The 22,118-nt window shown below is 39.3% G+C and overlaps 1 protein-coding gene across 5 annotated transcripts in view; it reads right to left on the bottom strand.

Annotated features, from left to right (window-relative positions):
* Nucleotides 1–22,118, bottom strand: part of LOC123498677 (dynein-1-alpha heavy chain, flagellar inner arm I1 complex-like) — a 368,589-nt gene that overhangs the window by 328,465 nt on the left and 18,006 nt on the right. Inside the window, exons 1-2 of one of the 5 annotated variants that reach the window (XM_045246014.1) lie at nucleotides 8,206–8,311; nucleotides 7,727–7,855 (exon numbers count right to left, since the gene is read on the bottom strand). In XM_045246014.1, the coding sequence (XP_045101949.1) occupies nucleotides 7,727–7,795 (69 nt within the window). In that variant the 5' untranslated portion in view covers nucleotides 7,796–7,855; nucleotides 8,206–8,311. Of the gene's footprint in view, nucleotides 1–7,726; nucleotides 7,856–8,196; nucleotides 8,312–22,118 lie in introns of those variants that run through there. The other 4 variants (XM_045246015.1, XM_045246013.1, XM_045246012.1 and 1 more) reach the window with 4 other exon arrangements.

Genomic DNA, 22,118 nt, shown 5'->3' on the forward strand with positions numbered 1-22,118 from the left:
GTGGTATAATGGTTCTTACTAAGGAAGATCTGATAGTGAAGGAGGTGAACTATGGTAAGAGAAATGAGGAAGTGATAAGTATGCTTATAACAGATGACAAGAGGAACATTAATATTATAACAGTAAACATACCACCCAGAACCAGTGCTTGGGAACATGAACAGTACCAAATGGTGATGAGAAATACTCTAGACAGAATGAAGCAAGAACTCATCAGAAAGGATAGAGTGATGATAGTTGGAGACTTTAATGGCAAAGAAATAGTGTGGGAAGACTACGAAGTGGTGAACGGTGGTGAGTGGGCAGAAGAATTGTTAAAGGTAGCAACAAATAACTTGATGACACAGTGGGTGAGATCACCAACAAGGTGCAGGGGACAAGATGTTGCAGCAAGGTTGGATTTGGTATTTACCAGGGCATCTCTCTAAAGAGGAAATTGAACATGAATGTCCCTTGGGGAAAAGCGATCATGATGTCCTAAGCTTTGAGCTGGATACGGAATTAAGCACGAATAAGATTGTGGAACGCAGGGAGGAAAAATTAAATTATACTAGGGCAAATTATAACCATATAAGGGAGTTCTTTAATGAAATTGACTGGTCCGTGGTATACCAGGAAAGGGATATGCAATTGAAATACGATAAATTTATGGATTTGTATAACTCTGCTGTGAAAAAGTTTGTGCCATATCACAGAAAGAGGACTTTAAATAATAAACAGTGGTTTAATAGAAACTGTGAAGAAGCAAAAAAGAAAAAAGAAAAGGCATGGAAGAAACTTAAGAAAAACAGTGATATATTATCAAGAGAAGTTTACAAAACAGCAAGGAATAGATATGTTGAAGGAGAACAGCACAGAAGGAATATGAACAGAGAATGGTGGAAAACTGTGATAGTGACCCTAAAATGTTTTACAAATTCATAAATGGAAAACTAAATAAAAGGGAGGCAATAGAAGAGGTAAAAAATGGGGAAGAAGTATATGAGGATGCTAGAGATGTAGCTGAAATTTTGAACGACAACTTTTGCAAAGTGTTTACAAAGGAGGAGTATTTTATGGGAGAAGGCCAACGGAAATAAAGCAAATGCAGGACATCATGGTTACTAAAGAAGATGTAAGGAAAATTCTAAGCAATTTGGATATTAATAAATCAATGGGGCCTGATGGCATATCTGGGAGGTTGCTAAAAGAATGTAAGGATCAATTGTTGAACCCTGTATTTGATATTGTGGAAACCTCCATACGAACAGGAATAGTCCCGAAAGAGTGGAAAAGAGCTGACATTGTGGCTATATATAAAAGTGGTAGTAGAATGGAACCATTAAATTACAGACCAGTATCGTTGACTAGTATATTGTGCAAGGTATGCGAAGAAGTAATTAAAGCTAAATGGAGTGAGTATCTAGAAAGTGAAAACATTCTGAGTGATAGGCAGTGTGGTTTCAGAAAAGGAAGATCGTGTATCCAATTTATTATGTTTTTATTCACGAGTGACTGACATACTACAACATAGACATGGATGGGTGGATGCTATTTACCTGGACTTGAGAAAGGCCTTTGATAAAGTGCCACACAATAGACTGATGTGGAAACTAAAGAACATTGGAGGAGTAAGTGATAAACTAGCAAAATGGATGAAAAATTACTTAGTGGGAAGAGAAATGCGAACAGTGGTGAAGGGAAGGAAGTCCGAGTGGAAGAAGGTAACTAGTGGAGTTCCACAAGAGTCAGTGCTTGGTCCCATCATATTTTTGATTTATGTTAATGATATGCCAGTAGTAATTGACAGTTACATGAATATGTTTGCGGACGATACCAAAATTATGCGGAGAGTAAAGAATGTGGAAGATTGTAACAAGCTACAGGAAGATCTTGACAAAATGTATGAATGGAGTAAAGAGTGGCAGATGGAATTCAATATAAAGAGCCATGTTATGAAAATGGGAAGAAGTAGATACAGACCAAACAGGGATTACAGGCTGGGTGGTGAGAAGATTGAAAGAGACCAATGAGGAGAAAGACTTAGGAGTAACCGTGCAAAACACTGTGTCACCGGAGAAACACATCAACAAGATATTTTGGAAAACATATAACATGCTCCAAAATATTGGCCTTGCATTCCACTACCTAGATGAAGGAATAATGAAGAAGATATTATGCACCTTAATAAGACCCCAGTTAGAATATGCAGCTTGCGTCTGGTCACCGCATATGAAGAAAAATGTGAAGAAGGTGGAAAGGGTACAGAGGCTGGCAACAAGGATGGTACCAGGACTCAGGGAGTTAGACTATGAGGAAAGACTGAGGAAGCTGGGGCTGACCACACTAGAAGAGAGAAGAACAAGAGGAGACATGATAACTATGCATAAATTGGTGAACAAGATTGACATACTGGACAGAGAATTGATAAAGGTGACTGCAAGTAATTACCTCCAAGGACATGGAAAAAAACTAATAAAGGACATCTGTCTGAATGACGTGAGAAAATACAGTTTCTCGCATCGTAGTATTGATAAGTGGAATAAACTGAGCAGTGATGTCGTTGATGCAGTGTGTGTCAATCAGATGAAAGAGAGATATGACAGGAGTGGACAAGGAGGCAGGACACAGAGAGCTTAGCTCAAGCCCTGTAATACACAAATAGGTAAATACATGGCGCAGCCATCGTTGAGGACAGACGTGTCTGAGCAGCACACAGAGAGTGCTACAGAAGGACTGGACCCAGGCCTAGACGTATGTACAGGGGGAGGGAGGGCCATAGTGTTCTCCTGTCTCCAAATGAAATAAGTGTTAGACTACATATAGCCAAGGAGTAGATAAAGAGAGAGATATGGAAGCAAGTAGCACTGCCAGGTGCATGGAGGAACCAAAACATACGCCGGCCGAAAATCAACGCTAGTATATAGGAACACCTATTGGTTTAAGAAAGCTGACTGAAGATACTATGGATAGGGATTTCTCGGGTTTCCGAGATGAACGAGGAAATATGAGGAGACTTGTAAATGTAGACAGAGAATTAAGATATTTGAAGGAGGTGATGTCCAGTTTGATGGACAAACATGACCGACTGGTATCAGAAAACACAGCCTTGAAATTGAGAATAACTGAATGTGAAAAGGTCAGTGGAATAAACCAAGAATTAAAAGAGGAGATTTTAGAAATAGGAAGCAAAATGACGCTCTTAAAACCACATGCCAGAACTTACAGGATAAAGTGCAGCAAGGGGTTACAGACAGGATAGAAGGTGGTCTAGGTGATAACAAATTGAAAGAACTAAGAAATGAATGGAAACAAGAACAAGAGGAGGAAAAAATCAAATTTTCAGAAGAGGTAAGGAGACAAATTCAGGAGAATACAAAAGTTGCTGTAATCGAGGCTATCAAAGAAAAGGAAAGCATGGTGAGGGATGCAGTGGACAAGAAAAGAAGCTTCGTGATCTACGGGATGAGAGAAAAGAAAATTCCAAATAAATTCACAAGAGAACGTGAAGAAAGGGAAATGGCCAAAACGGTTATCAAAAGGGTACAAGACAGCACACAAGAATTTGACCAGGAGGTGGAGGAAGTGGTTAGGCTGGGAAGGTACACTGAAGGGGGTAACAGACTAATGAAGGTGAAAATGAGATCTCAAGTGGCTGTAGAAGAAATAATGGCTAGAAAAGGGAAGTTTGCCAATGATGTCGATCACAAGGAAATATGGATAAAAAAAATATGAACTTAGAGGAAAGGGAAAAGGAGAAAGTGCTAAGAAGTGAGGCTAAGGAAAAAAACGAGAAAAGGACAGAGATAAAGAAGAATTTTTATAGGAGGGTTCTGGCTATGAGACTAAAGAAGTGGTACTTAAGGAAAAAAGAGGAGGTCATGGAGGAGGCAATAAATTAAGAGTGACTTATACTAACATAGATGGTTTGTTATCAAGTATATTGGAAGTTCGTGACTATTTGAAAGAGAAAAGGCCAGATGTAATGTGTATTGTTGAAACAAAACTGAAGAATGAGATACATGTCAACTTCAACCCTTCGCGCCGGATGTTAAAAAAAACCCGCCTGTATGATATACGGGTGGTAGTGTTACGCGCCCGAGCGCGGGAAACTTGTGCAAGCTTGTCATACTTGTCGTCTTTGTGTATTATCCTGCTATTTTTTAGTCACTATGTCGCCTTCGAAGAGGAAAGTGGACGCTTCTCTCTTCGAGAGAGAGAGAGAGAGAGAGAGAGAGAGAGAGAGAGAGAGAGAGAGAGAGAGAGAGAGAGAGAGAGAGAGAGAGAGAGAGAGAGAGAGAGACATTTGCTAATATTTTAGACACAAGCGGGACGCATGTAGCTTATCTTTCGAGAGAGAGAGAGAGAGAGAGAGAGAGAGATGGGAACAGTCTATGTCATTGGGTAATTTTAGACACAAGGCGGGATGCATGTAGCTTATCTTTTGTGATTGGTGGAGACAAGGATGGTGCGAGGAGCACTAGGATTTCAAGGACAGCATACGGCGTGTGTAGTTGGCATCCAACACACTATACAGGACAACTGAACTGAAGAAAGCTCAGAAAAGAAATATGACGTCTACGTAGGCGTCACCGTATTTGCTATTGGGGCTTCATGACACCCACATAGGCGTCACCGTAGTGAAAGGGTTAAAGAGGAAGGATATAATACCTGGAGGAGGGACAGGAAGGATAAAGGGGGAGGAGGAGTGCTAATAATGGTTCGTGATAACATATGTGTGGAGGATGTGCTATATGGAGAGGACAAAGTGGAAATAATGGGAGTAACAATCAAAACAGAAGATTTGATGAAAAGAAAAATCATAATTACATATGTTCCACCAAAGACTAATACATGGAGATCAGAAGAACATAAAGATATGCAAAGAGAGGTGATAAAGTGCCTAGATAACATGATAAGAAGAGATAGAAGAATACTTTTAGTCGAAGACTTTAACTGTAAAAAAAATAAACTGGGGAGAGAGATAAAAGTAATGGATAATGCTGAGCAATGGAGCGAGAAAGTGTTACAGTTGACTATGGTTAATACAATGGACCAGTGGGTGGAGGAGTCAACAAGGTACAAAATTAAGGGGGAAGAAGAACCATTGTTGCTTGACCTAGTTTTCACAAAGAAACCAGAGCTCCCTCCAATCATACAATACCTTAGTCCAATGGGGAAAAGTGAACATGTGACATTAGAGATGCAAATGCAGGACGAAGATTAGATGTTACAAAGAGGACTATAAAGGAGAGATTAAATTATGTAAGAGCGGATTTTGAAAAATTAAGGATTTATTTTGCTGATATTGAGTGGAGTAATATTATGTGCAGAAAGACTGTACAAGAGAAATATGATATATTTTTACAGAAATACAATGAAGAAGAAGAAGAAGAAGAAGAAGAAAGAGAGAGAGAGAGAGAGAGAGAGAGAGAGAGAGAGAGAGAGAGAGAGAGAGAGAGAGAGAGAGAGAGAGAGAGAGAGAGAGAGAGAGAGAGAGAGAGTTTACCTATAAGAGTTTACCTATAAATTTGGTGCGGGAGATGAGCTAAACTTGTGGTGTCCCACTCGCTTTCATCCACTCATTATACTTTTCCTTGAAACTATGAATATTACTTATTCTCACTATCTCTCCAAGTAGTTTATTCCAAGTGCGAACAGCTCTCACTGGGAAGCTATACTTCCCGATATCAGTCATGTATCCCGGCAATCTCAGCTTGAACTCATGACCACCTCTCGTTCTCCTCTCAGTGTCTAGCTCGTGGAAGTCCTCTCGGTCAATCTTGTCCATCCCCTTCACGCATTTGAACATCTGAATCATATCTCCTCGCTTCCTTCTTTCTTCCAAAGTTGGCAGCTGCAGGGCATGCAATCTCTCTTGGTAATCCATATCTTGCAGGGTCAGTACTAACTTGGTTGCAACTCTTTGCACCCTTTCTAGCTTCCTTGTGTGCTTCTTTAGGTGCAGTGCCCACACTACCTGGGCATACTCTAGTTTTGGCCTCAGAATTGCTTCTATGATTTTCTTTACCAGAGACTCACTAAGGTGAACAAAAGTTGTTCTTATATTAGCTACTATTGCCAACCCTTCTCCCACAATTTTGTTTATATGTCCCTCTGGTGACAGGTTGTCCTGTACTACAACCCATAGATCTTTTTCTCTCTCTGTACATTTAATATCAGTCCTGCCCAAATTGTATCTTGCATGTGGTCTGTGGATACTTCTTCCCATATCCAAAACATGACACTTGTCAGCATTAAACTCCATCTTCCACTTTATGCTCTATTCATGCAGGAGATCCAAGTCCCGTTCTAGCCTATGACAGTCATCCAGTGTTTTCACTTGTCGCATCATCTTAGCATCGTCCGCAAACAGATTAATATAACTTCCCACTCCATCTGGTAGGTCATTTACATATATTAGGAACATTAGGGGTGCCAACACTCCACTTGTTACTTCAGCCCATATGGAACTTTCACCCCTTACCATTGTCTTAATTTTCCTCCCTGTCAAATAACTTTTTGTCCATTCCAATAGCTTCCCTCCTGTACCACCATAACTTTTCAACTTCCAGATCAGTCAGCTGTGATACTTTATCAAATGCCTTTCTTAGATAGAGATAAACACAATCAGCCCATCCTCCTTTTTGATTCACAATAACAATTACTCTAGAGTAAAAACTTAACAGGTTGGTGATGCATGACCTTCCCTTTCTGAAGCCGAACTGGTTATTTGACAAACTTTCCTCTCCTTCCAAAAACTCCATCCATCTATCTCATACCATTCCCTCCAGCACCTTCACCAATATGCACAATAATGAGACAGGTCTATAATTCAATGGTGCCTCTTTACTTCCTCCCTTATGAATAGCCACTATTTGTGCCTCCTTCCATGTTTTGGGTACATATCCTTCTTCCAGTGATTTTATATATAGTTGATAAATTGGCCAGCTCAATTCTTCAGTGCAACTTTTTAACACCCAACCCGACATCTGGTCCGGTCCTAGTGCCTTGTTAACATCCAACGACTGGAGTCTCTTCACTATTTCTTCTCTATCAAAGTCAACTGATTCCAACTTGTGTGCCCAGTATTTACCGTCTTTCTTGTTCCTGCAGCTGGTTCGTGTCCTCCACAAATACTTCTTTAAACTTGTTGTTCAGAACCTGTGTTATCTCCCTTTCCTTTCTATGATCTCTCCATCCACATTCGATCTTTGGATAGCACTTTTAATCTTAGTTTTACTACTAATATACTTAAAGAAAAGCTTGGGGTCACTCATATTTATCCACTATGTTCTCATATTTAGCCTCTTCCTCTCTTCTGACCTTGGTGTATATATTTCTTGCTCTGAGAGAGAGAGAGAGAGAGAGAGAGAGAGAGAGAGAGAGAGAGAGAGAGAGAGAGAGAGAGAGAGAGAGAGAGAGACCTGCTGGCAAGTAGAGGGTGTGGGGCAGTAATAGAACTTATAGAAGGCAGAGAAGCCTTCACAAAACTTGTCTCCTGTGCCAGGTAAGTATGATTTGCTCAGCGGGCAGAGGGAGAGCGTGAGGTTTCCGTGCAAGAAAGACACGTCCTGGGAGGATGCTCCCCTGTGCTGGGGGCGTTTTCCATTACCCTGAGTGAAGAGGTGAAGCTATAACTTGACAAAGAAAAAGAGAAAAAGATGCAATTAAGACTAATAGTGAAGGAAAACAACATAGAACGATCAGTTAAGGGAAAGACACTTGCTGCTGGGCATAAGCAAACCTGGTGTTGAGAGTAGAGCTGCTTGAGAGTAGTCCAGGCTGCCAGACGCTTGGTGAGGTAAGCGGTCATCCAACGCACACGGCCTGAGAGTGGTGCCTGCGTGCCTGGTCGCTCCTTTTCCTGCTCTGCCTGCAAGCAGACCCAGACAGAATACAAGATCATTCATTGTTAAACCTATCATACATTCATTATATTGATTACAGAGGTTGTTAGCTTCACAAGAAAAAAAAATACAGCAATACTCCGCTAAACGAACAGGATAGGGGGTGTCAAAGCTGTTTGTAGAGCGGAAATTCGTTAAGCGGACGTAATTTTCCTATAGGAAATAATGGAAATAGCGGGGATGCGTTCTGGGCTGGTACCCAACATGCCACATGGGTTAAAAAAAAATTATATATATTTCTATTAGCTTTTTATAAATCTTGCCCCCAAGAAAGACTTGTTTTGTAATGCATAAAGTGAAATCTTACGTGGAATACCAGAAAGTAAAACAGAGATGAGATCGCCCACAGACGATATGGAGACTCACGGTGACTCGGCCGCTTTTTCTTCTTCTTGTGACCCTTTTAGCTTGGCGTGTTGTCTTTCACCACGGGATTTATGTTTCACTTCACTGTGCTGCTATTATATGGATATCATATCTTAATATTCATATATGCTCATGCCATGAGAATAACCTGGACTCCGTGGCAGTGAGTGATAGTGAATTAGTAATGAAATACTGTGGTATTTCATTACTATTTCACTAACACTCACTGCTACGGAGTCCAGGTTATCCTCATGGCGCATATATAAATACTAAGATATGATATCCATTATAGCAGGCAATAGAGCAGTGGAAACAAAAATCATGGGGAAAGACAACACACAGGCTAAAAGGGTCACAAGAAGAAGAAGCGGCCGGGTCACCGTGAGTCTCCGCATCATTTGTGGGCGATCTCATCTCTGCTTTATTTTCTGGTATTCCACGTAAGATTTCACTTTATGCATTACAAAACAATCCTTTCTTGGGGGCAAGGTTTGTAAAAAGCTAATAGAAGTGTTGTTTTGTGAACATAAATGCATATATAAGACAGTATCACCACCTCCAAAGGTGGTGTTCCCAGCAATCTCAGAGCAACCTCATCACCGTCCCACCAGCGTTCATGGATGCCATTTCGCGGCAGGAGATTGTTCTGAGGTTAAAAAATCTTGGATCCAGCTCCAGGAGCGCTAGAGACAGAGGCGGTTAGCCAGCCAATCACAGCGAAGCTGCCACATTCGTTCCCTCACCCGGCAAATTCAAACCCAGAAAATTTGCTAAAACGGATGTGGTTGTACATTATGAGGACTTTTTGGTCTAACTTTATATAGTACGTTAAACCGGAAATTCATTAGACGAATGTTTGTTAAGCGGAGTATTACTGTAGTCAACTCTCAATTAACGGGAGTTTGAATAACACGATTTTGATGTAATGTGACTTCATATTCAAGGAGATTAAATAACTCAATTTACTTGATTTAACGCAGGTTAACCCAACTTGATTACATCACGTGCACCCACAGTGCTTTTGGTCTCTGAACTATCACACTCAGTACCTCAGAGTCAAGGTAATCCTCATGGCATGATCATACATGAATACAAAAATATGATATCCATTATAGCAGGCAATAGAAGGGCAGAACACAAATACAGTGTTCCCTCGCTATTTTGCGGTTCGACTTTCACGGCTTCACTGTTACATGGTTTTTATACATACTCATAGATACGTTCTACGGATTTTTCGCTATATCACGGGGTCTGTGGCATCACTTACAAATACTGTACGTACAGTAATTCGGTAAGTTGGTGTGTAATAACAACGACAATGTACGTAAAGCACTGTACATGTATTGTTCATATACATATGCAGCCTCACCCAACATCTTCCCTTGTTGTATCCAAGGCCCATAGAATAGAAGGTCGACCTACGCGCAGCTCTAAGGGTAAAAGAGCTGGGGCTAGTGACATCAGCAGGTTCACCAACAAGGGAGGGTCCTCCCAGGACGTGTCTTTCTTGCACGGAAACCTCACGCTCTCCCTCTGCCCTCTGAGCAAATCATACTTACCTGGCACAGGAGACAAGTTTTGTGAAGGCTTCTCTGCCTCCTATTACTCCCCACACCCTCTACTTGCCAGCAGGTCTCTCTCTCTCTCTCTCTCTCTCTCTCTCTCTCTCTCTCTCTCTCAACTGTCAGAGCACTCTTTCTCTTTTTTTTTTCATCATACTTAATGATATCAATACTCTTGCTGTTACTAATTATTATTAATATTATTACTATTATTATTATTATTATTATTGTTATTATAATTATTATTTTTACTATTATTAAACTTTTGCTCTTATTATCATTATCATTAATATAATGTTGCTGTTTTCGTTATGATTATTATTATTATTATTATTATTATTATTATTATTATTATTATTATTATTATTATTATTATTATTATTATTTCGCTGTTATAGCTTCTTCAGAAGAAATGAAATAATTTCCTCTGATGAAGCTATAACAGCGATACTAGTCAGGAATAAAGTACTCATCCACAGCCCGCATATCCCTTCATCACCCTTCCAAAAGTTCTCATTATGTTCTTACATTATTATTATTATTATTATCATAATTATTATTATTATTATTATCATTATTTCATTTTTATGTTACATATATAACTGAGGCAATTTATATCTACACAAGTAACTGAATGGGGACCTCTCAATAACTAGACATCAGAAATTAACTAATGTCGTAAGGTGCAAAATTACCAGGAAAAAAAATAATGGTTTTCATTTATCACATACTATATACTACATATTATATGTTAATGATAATTAAAACAGTTACGCACTGCACAACTCGGCATTGTGACCGATGTTGGCACAGAACAGAGAGAGAGAGAATGGGAAAGAGAGTAGCACGTGAATACCTACCAGGCAGCTTGCTAACGTCCCCACCCTGACCACTTGTGAACCGGCTGACGTCACTGATGCTCATATTAGACCCATTATGAATGCCTCGTAGGTCGACCTTCTATTCCATAGGCCTTGGTTGTATCTTGCCAGTCTTGTCCATGCTGTTAACTATTTCACATACTATATCTTAGTGTTGTGTTCGCGATAACTTTTTTATAAGTGGTGATTCGTTAAGCCCTTACAATGCCGCCTAAGCCCTGTCCCCCTGCGAAAGCTTCCTCTAGTGAGCCCAAGAGGAAGAGGGAGATGATGACCATCAGTGAAAAAATGAAATTTTTGCATATGATCAAAGAGGGCAGAAGAGGGTGAGTGAGAGAGATCATGAGAGAGAGAGAGAGAGAGAGAGAGAGAGAGAGAGAGAGAGAGAGAGAGAGAGAGAGAGAGAGAGAGAGAGAGAGAGAGAGAGAGAGAGAGAGAGAGAGAGTAAATGTATAATTACTGTATAAGGTTTTATAATTAAATAGATTTAAGTAAAATACTGTATATGTAAAGTAAAAATACTATTTACATATTTTAAACATTCTGGTACCCACAAAAACATAAACCAAAATTCCTATGGAGAGGGGGCAAATCCTACTTCGCGGTTTTTCACCTTTCGCGGGGTGTTCTGGTATCCATTAACCGCGATAAACGAGGGATCACTCTATTGTGGTGAAAGCAACACATAAGCTAACTCATAAGATAAATGAGTGAGCAGATTTAAACTCTGAATATGAAGTGAAGGATTTCACCTGATATTTGAAGACTCACATGCATTTACATCATTATTAGATCCCAATATTTTGAATTTTAAAACTCTGATCTTTGCTAGTAGGCTACACACAAATCCTGCTGTGACTTGTAAGATGTAAACATGTACCTGGCATATGGTATTGGCAGTGACTGTGAGAGAGTCAGAGACTACAGGGTTAATAATCATAATTTTTTTTATCGTCATCTTTTACATGTATGCAAGGTAAGAATGTTAAAAGATAGGTGCAATTTTAATTATATGAAAGTGTGTCTTACCTCATGGAGTAATGGCATCACACTAAAAAATGCACTGAAGCTTGTCTGTGTCAAAATCAAGATCACCGACACTGACTGTGTTTCTTTGGTTCATACAATATACAATGCTTGGTGCATGGTCACTTGGCAAATTCTTCCTGACTGGTGTCATTCTATACTTATCATTATACTTATACTGCTACCTATAAAGATAGAGTTTTATTGTTTTGTAGTACCTATCATCACTTTGTTTACATCTGCAAAGATATCTGGCATTTGATTTTTGAGCATCTGCTGCCACCAACCACTGTCTTATTACTGAACCTTGGCCTCATAGGGTCATTTCCTGAGACCTTTTTTTGAGAAAAAAGATGTGTCTTATGAGCCATCAAATACAGTAGAACAGAAACATAACACCCCCATATTAGCATTGTTATATATGGAAAAATTATGTTTGAATAACGCAATTTTTAATAACACGTACGTCTCCGGGAACACAATATTAGCATTAATTGAGTTAACTGTAATATTTGTAGCCTTGATAACAAAGGATTGTTGCCTGAACAAACTTAAGTATGTGTACACACACACAAACACACACACACACGCCCAGTAGCTCAGTGGTTGGAGCGCTGGCTTCACAAGCCAGAGGACCATGGTCCGATTCCCCGGCCGGGTGGAGATATTTGGGTGTGTCTCCTTTCACGTGTAGCCCCTGTTCACCTAGCAGTGAGTAGGTACAGGATGTAAATCGAGGAGTTGTTACCTTGTTGTCCCGTTGTGTGGTGTGTGCCTGGTCTCAGGCCTATCCGAAGATCGGAAATAATGAGCTCTGAGCTCGTTCCGTAAGGTAACGTATGGCTGTCTCATCAGAGACTGCAGCAGATCAAACAGTGAAACACACACACACACACACACACACACACACACACACAGAGAGAGAGAGTGATGGATGGACTGTGTATAAGAAAAGTGGAAGAAAATGAAGCTAGGCTAAGAGCGGAAAACGAAGAACTAAAAAAGGAAGTAGCTACCTACAAGAAGCAGATGGAAGAAGGACTCGGTAAAGCCGAGAAAGAAAAGGAGAAGCTGAAAGATCTAGTAAACAAGGAAGAGGAAAGAGTACAGAACGTGATTAAAAAAGAAGTACAAGCATGGAGAGTCCAAGATAAGAAAGATAAGGCCAATTTTCAGGTGATTCAAGAACAACTTAAAGAAAAAGAAGAAAATATGACAAACAAAATGATAGGAGTCCTCAAGACAAAAGAAAATCTAGTTAGAGAAATTGCAGAAAAAAAAGAAGAGTGTAGTCGTATTTGGAATAAAAGAAAAATATAAAATATAGACCAAAAGAGAAAAGAAGAAATGAAATCAGTCAAAGACCTACTGAAGAATCTTAATGACGAAGATAGGCAGAACTTGGAAGAGGAAGTAGAAGAAATAAACAGAATGGGACCATATCAAGAAGGAAAAACGAGACCAATTAAAATATTACTAAAATCACAAGCAGCAACAGAAGAAATATTATATAGAACAACAAAACTTAGAGAAACAGAAGGCTGCAAGGATATCTATATAAAGAAAAATAGAAATGAGGAAGAAAGGAAGAGATACAATGAACTGGCAGCAGCAGTAAGGAAAAGAATAATGAAAGGTCAGAAGAGGAGAAGAAGGCATTTTTTTTGGAGAATTCTAGGAGACAGGATAAGGAAATGGTATATAAACAAGAAGGAAGAGAAAAAAGTGGAACAAGTTTAACTAAAAATGATAAAGGCAAAAGACTAAAAATGATGTATACGAACATAGACGGGGTTTTATCAAGTAAATTAAAATTAAGAGATTACATAAGAAAAGAAAATCCAGATATTGTGTGCCTGACTGAAACAAAACTAAATGATGAAATCAAAATAGTCTTGGATAATAGGTATAATGTATGGAGAAGAGACAGAGTGGGTAAAGGAGGAGGAGGAGTCATGATAATGTTAAGGAAGGAGATAGTGATCAATCAAGTGGAATGTGGGAAGGAAAAGCAGAAGTATTGTATATTAAGATGCATATTAATAAAAAGAGATAACAATCATTGTAACATATGTGCCACCAAAACAAATTCATGGACCAATCAAGAATATAAAGACATGATAGATGACACAATAAAGAGTCTAATGAGAATAGTTAAAGAAAGGAGAAAAGTGATATTAGTAGGAGATTTCAACTGTAAAGAAGTGGACTGGGAAAATTATGAAAGTGGTATGGGGGAAGAAGCCTGCGGAAAAAGATTCTTAAACCTAATGATAGACAATATGATGGACCAGAGAGTAAAGGAATGCACAAGATTCAGAGGAAATGACGAGCCGGCGAGATTGGACCTAGTTTTTACAAGGGGTATACAAATGAATGACGATATAAGATATAAGTGCCCATTGGGAAAGAGTGACCATGCAATATTAGAAATAGATATAGAAGAAGGAAAGGAAGATAGAGATTTCATACAAAGGAGACCGATTAAATTACAGAAAGGCTGATATTGAGAATCTCAAGAACTATTTTAAAAACGTAGACTGGGAGGAGATGGAAAACTCAGAGACAATGCAAGACAAATATAACTTATTTTTGGAAATATACAAAACAGGAGTCAGGGAATATGTCCCAAAATATAGACCAAAGAAGAAGGAAAGAAAGATTGGTTTAATGCAAGGTGTGCTAGGGTAAAGGAGAAAAGAGATGGAGCATGGAAAAGGTGGAGGAGAAATAGAATCCAACAAACAAGGAAAACTTCAAGGCAGCGAGAAATGAATATGTTAAGGTGAGGAAGGAAGAGGAAAAGAACTTGAAAAGATATTGTCGAAAAATGTAAGGAGCAACCAAAATTGTTCTATAGATTCATAAATGGAAAAATTAGGCAAAAAGAAACAATAGAAAGGTTAAAAGGAGAGAACGGGATGGTGGAAGACCCAAAAGTATGGCAGAACTATTAAATAAAAATTCCAGGAGGTCTTTACTAAAGAATCCAAATTTGAGAGGCCACAGGGTAATAGAGACAATCTATATGAAAGAGATTAAAGTAACCAAGCTTGAAATAAAAGAGTTAATGAAGGAACTGGATGAAGAGAAGGCAATGGGACCGGATGAAGTCTCAGGCAGAATACTGAAAGAATGTAGGGAAGAACTAGCAAGTCCTATATACAACATCATAAAATGCTCAATAGAAAATGGAACAGTGCCAGTAGAATGGAAAAGAGCTGAGGTGGTTCCCATATATAAGAGTGGAAGGAAGAAGAACCTTTAAATTACAGACCGGTATCACTAACTAGTGTAATATGCAAGATGTGTGAAAGAATAATAAAGAAACAATGGATCAAGTTCCTTGAAGACAACAAATTAATATCAAATAGCCAATTTGGTTTTAGAAAAGGACGGTCTTGTGTAACTAATTTATTGAGTTTCTATTCTAGAATAGTTGATAGAGTACAAGAGAGAGGATGGGTTGACTGCATCTATTTGGATTTAAAAAGGCGTTTGACAAAGTGCCACATGCAAGATTACTGTGGAAGTTAGAGGAGAAGGGTGGCTTAAAAGGAAGCACATTGAGATGGATAGAAAATTATTTGAGGGGGAGAGAAATAAGGACGGTAGTTAAAGATATGAAGTCCAAGTGGAGAGCAGTAGAAAGCGGAGTGCCACAGGGGTCAGTATTGGCACCAATACTTTTCCTCATTTATATTAACGACATGCCAGAAGGAGTGAACAGCTACATAAATTTGTTTGCGGATGATACGAAACTGTGCAGAGTTATAAAGCAAAAGGAGGATTGTGAAATACTGCAAGAAGACCTAAATAAGATCTGGGAATGGAGTAAGAAGTGGGAAATGGAATTCAATGTGAACAAAAGCCATGTCATGGAAATGGGAAAGAGTGAAAAACGACCTGTGGGAATCTATAAGATGGGAGATGGAGTAGAACTGGAGAAAGTAAAAAGGAAAAGGACTTAGGAGTGACGATGGAAGAAAACAATCAACCAGTAAGCCATATTGATAGAATTTTTAGAGAAACATATAATTTGCTGAGGAATATTGGAGTAGCATTTCACTACATGGACAAAGAAATGATGAAGAAATTGATAAATACTATAATAAGACCCAGATTGGAATATGCAGGAGTAGTGTGGACCCCTCATAAAAGAAACACATAAGAAAATTGGAGAGGCTACAAAAAATGGCTACAAGAATGGTCCCAGAACTTGAAGGGATGACATATGAGGAGAGACTAAAGGCTATGGATCTACCAACCTTGGAACAAAGAAGGGAGAGAGGAGACCTGATACAAGTCTATAAATTGATCAACGGAATGGACCAAGTGGATAATGAGAAACTGATCCTGAGAGAAGAATATGACATCAAGCACAAGATCGCATAGTAAAAAGCTGAGAAAGGAAGATGTCTGAGAGATATTAAAAAATATAGTTTCCCGCAGAGATGTATTGAGACGTGGAACAGTTTAGATGAAGAAGTAGTGTCTGCAACGAGTGTGCACACTTTTAAAGTAAGATTGGATAAGTGTAGATATGGAGACGGGGCCACACGAGCATAAAGCCCAGGCCCTGTAAAACTACAACTAGGTAAATACAACTAGTTAAATACACACACACACACACGCCTGGTAGCTCAGTGGTTTGAGCGTTGGCTTCACAAGCCAGAGGACCGGGGTTCGATTCCCCGGCCGGGTAGAGATATTTGGGTGTGTCTCGTTTCACGTGTAGCCCCTGTTCACCTAGCAGTGAGTAGGTACGGTATGTAAATCGAGGAGTTGTGACCATGTTGTCCCGGTGTGTGGTGTGTGCCTGGTCTCAGGCCTATCTGAAGATCGGAAATAATGAGCTCTGAGCTCGTTCCGTAGGGTAACAGCTGGCTGTCTCGTCACAGACTCCAGCAGATCAAACAGTAAAACACACACACACACACAAAGGAGGCTTTGAAAAAAAATGAAGAGAGGACAGAAGAGGAGAAGAAAGAGTTTTTCTGGAGAATCTTGGATATGAGACTGAGGAAGTGGTTCATAACCCAGAAAAGTACAGCAAGAAAGGACTAAAGAAACTTACATATGAGCGAAATGTAATGTATTCCAACATAAATGGAGTGATATCGGGGATTTTAGAACTCAACGATTACTTGAGGGACAAGAACCCAGATATTGTGGGTCTTACTGAAACAAAACTGAGAGAGGAGAAGACCTGATGATGGTTGGAGAAGGAAATATAATGTTTGGAAAAGAAATAGAGTAGGTAAGATGGGAGGAGGAGTGATGTTGCTGGTTAAAAAGATATAAAGGTGGATCAAGTGAAAAAGGTATGGGAAAGGCAGAAGTGCTAAAGATCAGAGCAGAAACTAATGAAGGAAAAAGAGGCACTACATAGTGGTGTACGTACCACCTAAGACAAATGCATGGTCAGTACAGGAATATGAAGAAATGATAAGTGATACAGGAACATGTCTGGAAGAAATGTTGGGTGGCTGTGAACGAACTATAATGATGGGAGATTTTAATTGTAAAGAGGTGTGTTGGGAGGACTGGTCAATGGAAGGATCAGAGACAACATGGGGAAATACACTATTGACACTGGCAATGGAAAATGTGTTAACTCAGTGGGTCAAAGAAGATACTAGGTTTGGAGGAGAGGAGCATCGTCAAGACTGGACTTGGTCTTTAGTACAGAGCCAATGGTCATTGAGGAGATGAGGGTGGAGTGCCCTTTAGCAAAGAGTGATCATGCAGTTTTGGAGTTCAAGGTGATAGATGAAGAGAAATCTAGAAGAAATGAAGAATATAAAGTGGGAAGATGGAATTATGCCAAGACAGATTTTGGAAACCTAAAGAAATTCTTTCAAGAGACAAATTGGATGAAATTCAAGAGTGCTAAGGAGCAAATGAAAAGTGGAAGGAATTTATAAAATATACAAAGAAGGTGAGAAAAATTTGTACCAATAAGACAACATAGAGAAGTTGGAAAGCAGGACTGGTTTAACGATAGATGTGAAAAGGCTAGAACAAGAAAAGAGGATGCATGGAAGAGGTGGAGAAGGAAAAGACGGATTAAGCAGTGGGAAAGTTACAAAAGAGCAAGAAATGAATATGTGTTGATTAGAAGAGAAGAAAGAAAGAAACAAGAAAAGGATATAATTGATAAATGTAAAGACCAACCAAGGCTTTTTACAGACATGTGAACAACAACATCAAAAATAGAGAAAGTATTGAAAGTTTAGAAGTAAATGGAGTATGCAGTGAAGATCCCAGGAAATGGCAGAGGCTATGAATGGATGCTTTCGGAAGGTATTCACAAAGGAGACTGCTTTTGACAAACCACTGGTAATGGAACAGAAAGGGATTATGAAGGAGTTTCAAGTAACTGTGGAGGAGATCAAGAACATGATGGGGAGTTTAGAAGTGAGAAAAGCTGTGGGACCTGATGGGGTATCAGGATGGATTTTAAGAGAATGCAGGGAGCAATTGGCAGAAAAAGTTTGTGAAGTAATTGATGCCTCATTAAGGGAAGGTGTAGTGCCCCAAGACTGGAAAAGAGCTAACATTGTCCCAATCTATAAATCAGGTAACAAGAGACCCATTGAACTATAGACCAGTGTCACTTACAAGTGTGGTAGCTAAGATGTGTGAGAGGGTGGTGAAGAATAGATGGACAGACTTCTTGGAGAAAAATGACATACTTTGTGAGTGTCAATTTGGTTTTAGAAAAGGGCGTTCATGCACGACAAACCTGATATGTTACTATTCGAGGGTGATAGATGTAATACAGGAAAGAGATGGTTGGGCTGATGGAATATATCTGGATTTAAAAAAGGCCTTTGATAAGGTACCACACCAGAGACTGATCTGGAAACTTGAAATGGTAGGAGGAGTGCATGGCAGTTTACTAAAATGGATGGAAGACTTTTGGTAGGAAGAGAAATGAGAACAATAATTAAGGACAGACCATCAGAATGGGGATTGGTGGAGAGTGGAGTTCCACAGGGATCAGTGTTGGCACCAGTAATGTTCGCAGTCTACATAAATGACATGGTGGATGGGGTGTCCAGTTATGTGAGCCTATTTGCAGACGATGCAAAATTGTTAAGAAAAGTGAGATGTGACAAAGATTGCGAACTACTCCAGGAAGACTTGGACAGAATATGGAAATGGAGCTGTACATGGCAAATGGAGTTCAACACGACAAAATGCAAGAAAATAGAGTTTGGCAAGAGTGAAAGAAGAATCAGGAGTATGTACAAGATAGGAAATGAAGACATAAAACCAGTCATGAGGAAAAAGACCTTGGGGTGACAATTACCAATGACCTATCGCCAGAGAGACATATAAACAAAATAATTGGAGAAGTATTGAACTTATTGAGGAACATAAGAGTGGCGTTCGTATATTTAGATGAAGAAATGATGAAGAAAATAATTACTGCAATGATAAGACCGAGGCTTGAATATGCAACAATACAGTGGGCTCGAACTTAAAGAAACACATAAGGAAACTAGAGAAAGTACAGAGGGCTGCAACAAAATGGTGCCTGACTTAAGAGATTTGACTTATGAAGACAGACTGAAAAGAATGCAACTTCCAACCCTGGAAAACAGAAGAGAAAGGGAGACCTGATAGCAATATACAGAGTGATGATTGGCATGGAAAAATGGATAGGGAAGATCTGTGTATGTGGAATGGAAGAATGTCGAGAGGGCATGGGAAAAACTAAAATGGCCACTTATAGGAGAGATGTGAAAAAATATAGCTTCCCTCATAGAAGGGTGGAAGCATGGAATAGTTTAGACGTGGAAGTGGTCAACGCAAGGAATATTCATGATTTTAAGAAAAAGCTGGACATTAATAGATATGGAGACGGGACAACACGAGCATAGCTCTTTTCCCGTATGTTACAATTAGGTAAAATACAATTAGGTAAATACACACACACAAACACACACACACAAATGAGACATTGGTGAGGGAAACTGTAGACAAAAAGAGATGTGTGGTGATATTTGGTGTGGAGGAGGATAAGACACCGAGTAAAATGGAGAGAGAAAACATAAAAAGGTGATAAATAATATCATTAATGTGGTGCAGGAGGAGGGAAAAGACCTAGTACAAGAAATAGAGGACTTCCATAGAATTGGAAAGTTCACAAGAGAAGGTATGAGGCCAATAAGAATCAAACTTAGGTCACAAAAGGATGTAGATGAATTGGTGGAGAAGTCATGGAGGCTAGCCCAGCAGGAAACAACAAGGAAGATTTGGTTGAGAAGAGATCTCGGTGAAAAGGAAGAGAAATGTTAAATGAGTTGAGAAAGGAGGCTTTGAAAAAATGAAGAGAGGACAGAAGAGGAGAAGAAAGAGTTTTCTGGAGAATCTTGGATATGAGACTGAGGAAGTGGTTCATAACCCAGAAAAGTACAGCAAGAAAGGACTAAAGAAACTTACGTATGAGCGGAATGTAATGTATTCAACATAAATGGAGTGATATCGGGATTTTAGAACTCAACGATTACTTGAGGACAAGAACCCAGATATTGTGGGTCTTACTGAAACAAAACTGAGAGAGGAGAAGACCTGATGATGGTTGGAGAAGGAAATATAATGTTTGGAAAAGAAATAGAGTAGGTAAGATGGGAGGAGGAGTGATGTTGCTGGTTAAAAAGATATAAAGGTGGATCAAGTGAAAGAAGGTATGGGAAAGGCAGAAGTGCTAAAGATCAGAGCAGAAACTAATGAAGGAAAAAGAGGCACTACATAGTGGTGTACGTACCACCTAAGACAAATGCATGGTCAGTACAGGAATATGAAGAAATGATAAGTGATACAGGAACATGTCTGGAAGAAATGTTGGGTGGCTGTGAACGAACTATAATGATGGGAGATTTTAATTGTAAAGAGGTGTGTTGGGAGGACTGGTCAATGGAAGGATCAGAGACAACATGGGAAATACACTATTGACACTGGCAATGGAAAATGTGTTAACTCAGTGGGTCAAAGAAGATACTAGGTTTGGAGGAGAGGAGCATCGTCAAGACTGGACTTGGTCTTTAGTACAGAGCCAATGGTCATTGAGGAGATGAGGGTGGAGTGCCCTTTAGCAAAGAGTGATCATGCAGTTTTGGAGTTCAAGGTGATAGATGAAGAGAAATCTAGAAGAAATGAAGAATATAAAGTGGGAAGATGGAATTATGCCAAGACAGATTTTGGAAACCTAAAGAAATTCTTTCAAGAGACAAATTGGATGAAATTCAAGAGTGCTAAGGAGCAAATGAAAAGTGGAAGGAATTTATAAAAATATACAAAGAAGGTGAGAAAAATTTGTACCAATAAGACAACATAGAAGTTGGAAAGCAGGACTGGTTTAACGATAGATGTGAAAAGGCTAGAACAAGAAAAGAGGATGCATGGAAGAGGTGGAGAAGGAAAAGACGGATTAAGCAGTGGGAAAGTTACAAAAGAGCAAGAAATGAATATGTGTTGATTAGAAGAGAAGAAAGAAAGAAACAAGAAAAGGATATAATTGATAAATGTAAAGACCAACCAAGGCTTTTTACAGACATGTGAACAACAACATCAAAAATAGAGAAAGTATTGAAAGTTTAGAAGTAAATGGAGTATGCAGTGAAGATCCCAGGAAATGGCAGAGGCTATGAATGGATGCTTTCGGAAGGTATTCACAAAGGAGACTGCTTTTGACAAACCACTGGTAATGGAACAGAAAGGGATTATGAAGGAGTTTCAAGTAACTGTGGAGGAGATCAAGAATATGATGGGGAGTTTAGAAGTGAGAAAAGCTGTGGGACCTGATGGGGTATCAGGATGGATTTTAAGAGAATGCAGGGAGCAACTGGCAGAAAAAGTTTGTGAAGTAATTGATGCCTCATTAAGGGAAGGTGTAGTGCCCCAAGACTGGAAAAGAGCTAACATTGTCCCAATCTATAAATCAGGTAACAAGAGAGACCCATTGAACTATAGACCAGTGTCACTTACAAGTGTGGTAGCTAAGATGTGTGAGAGGGTGGTGAAGAATAGATGGACAGACTTCTTGGAGAAAAATGACATACTTTGTGAGTGTCAATTTGGTTTTAGAAAAGGGCGTTCATGCACGACAAACCTGATATGTTACTATTCGAGGGTGATAGATGTAATACAGGAAAGAGATGGTTGGGCTGATGGAATATATCTGGATTTAAAAAAGGCCTTTGATAAGGTACCACACCGGAGACTGATCTGGAAACTTGAAATGGTAGGAGGAGTGCATGGCAGTTTACTAAAATGGATGGAAGACTTTTGGTAGGAAGAGAAATGAGAACAATAATTAAGGACAGACCATCAGAATGGGGCTTGGTGGAGAGTGGAGTTCCACAGGGATCAGTGTTGGCACC

This window comes from Portunus trituberculatus, chromosome 48 (assembly GCF_017591435.1).
Source record: "Portunus trituberculatus isolate SZX2019 chromosome 48, ASM1759143v1, whole genome shotgun sequence".
In the NCBI taxonomy this organism is placed as follows: Eukaryota; Metazoa; Arthropoda; class Malacostraca; order Decapoda; family Portunidae; genus Portunus; species Portunus trituberculatus.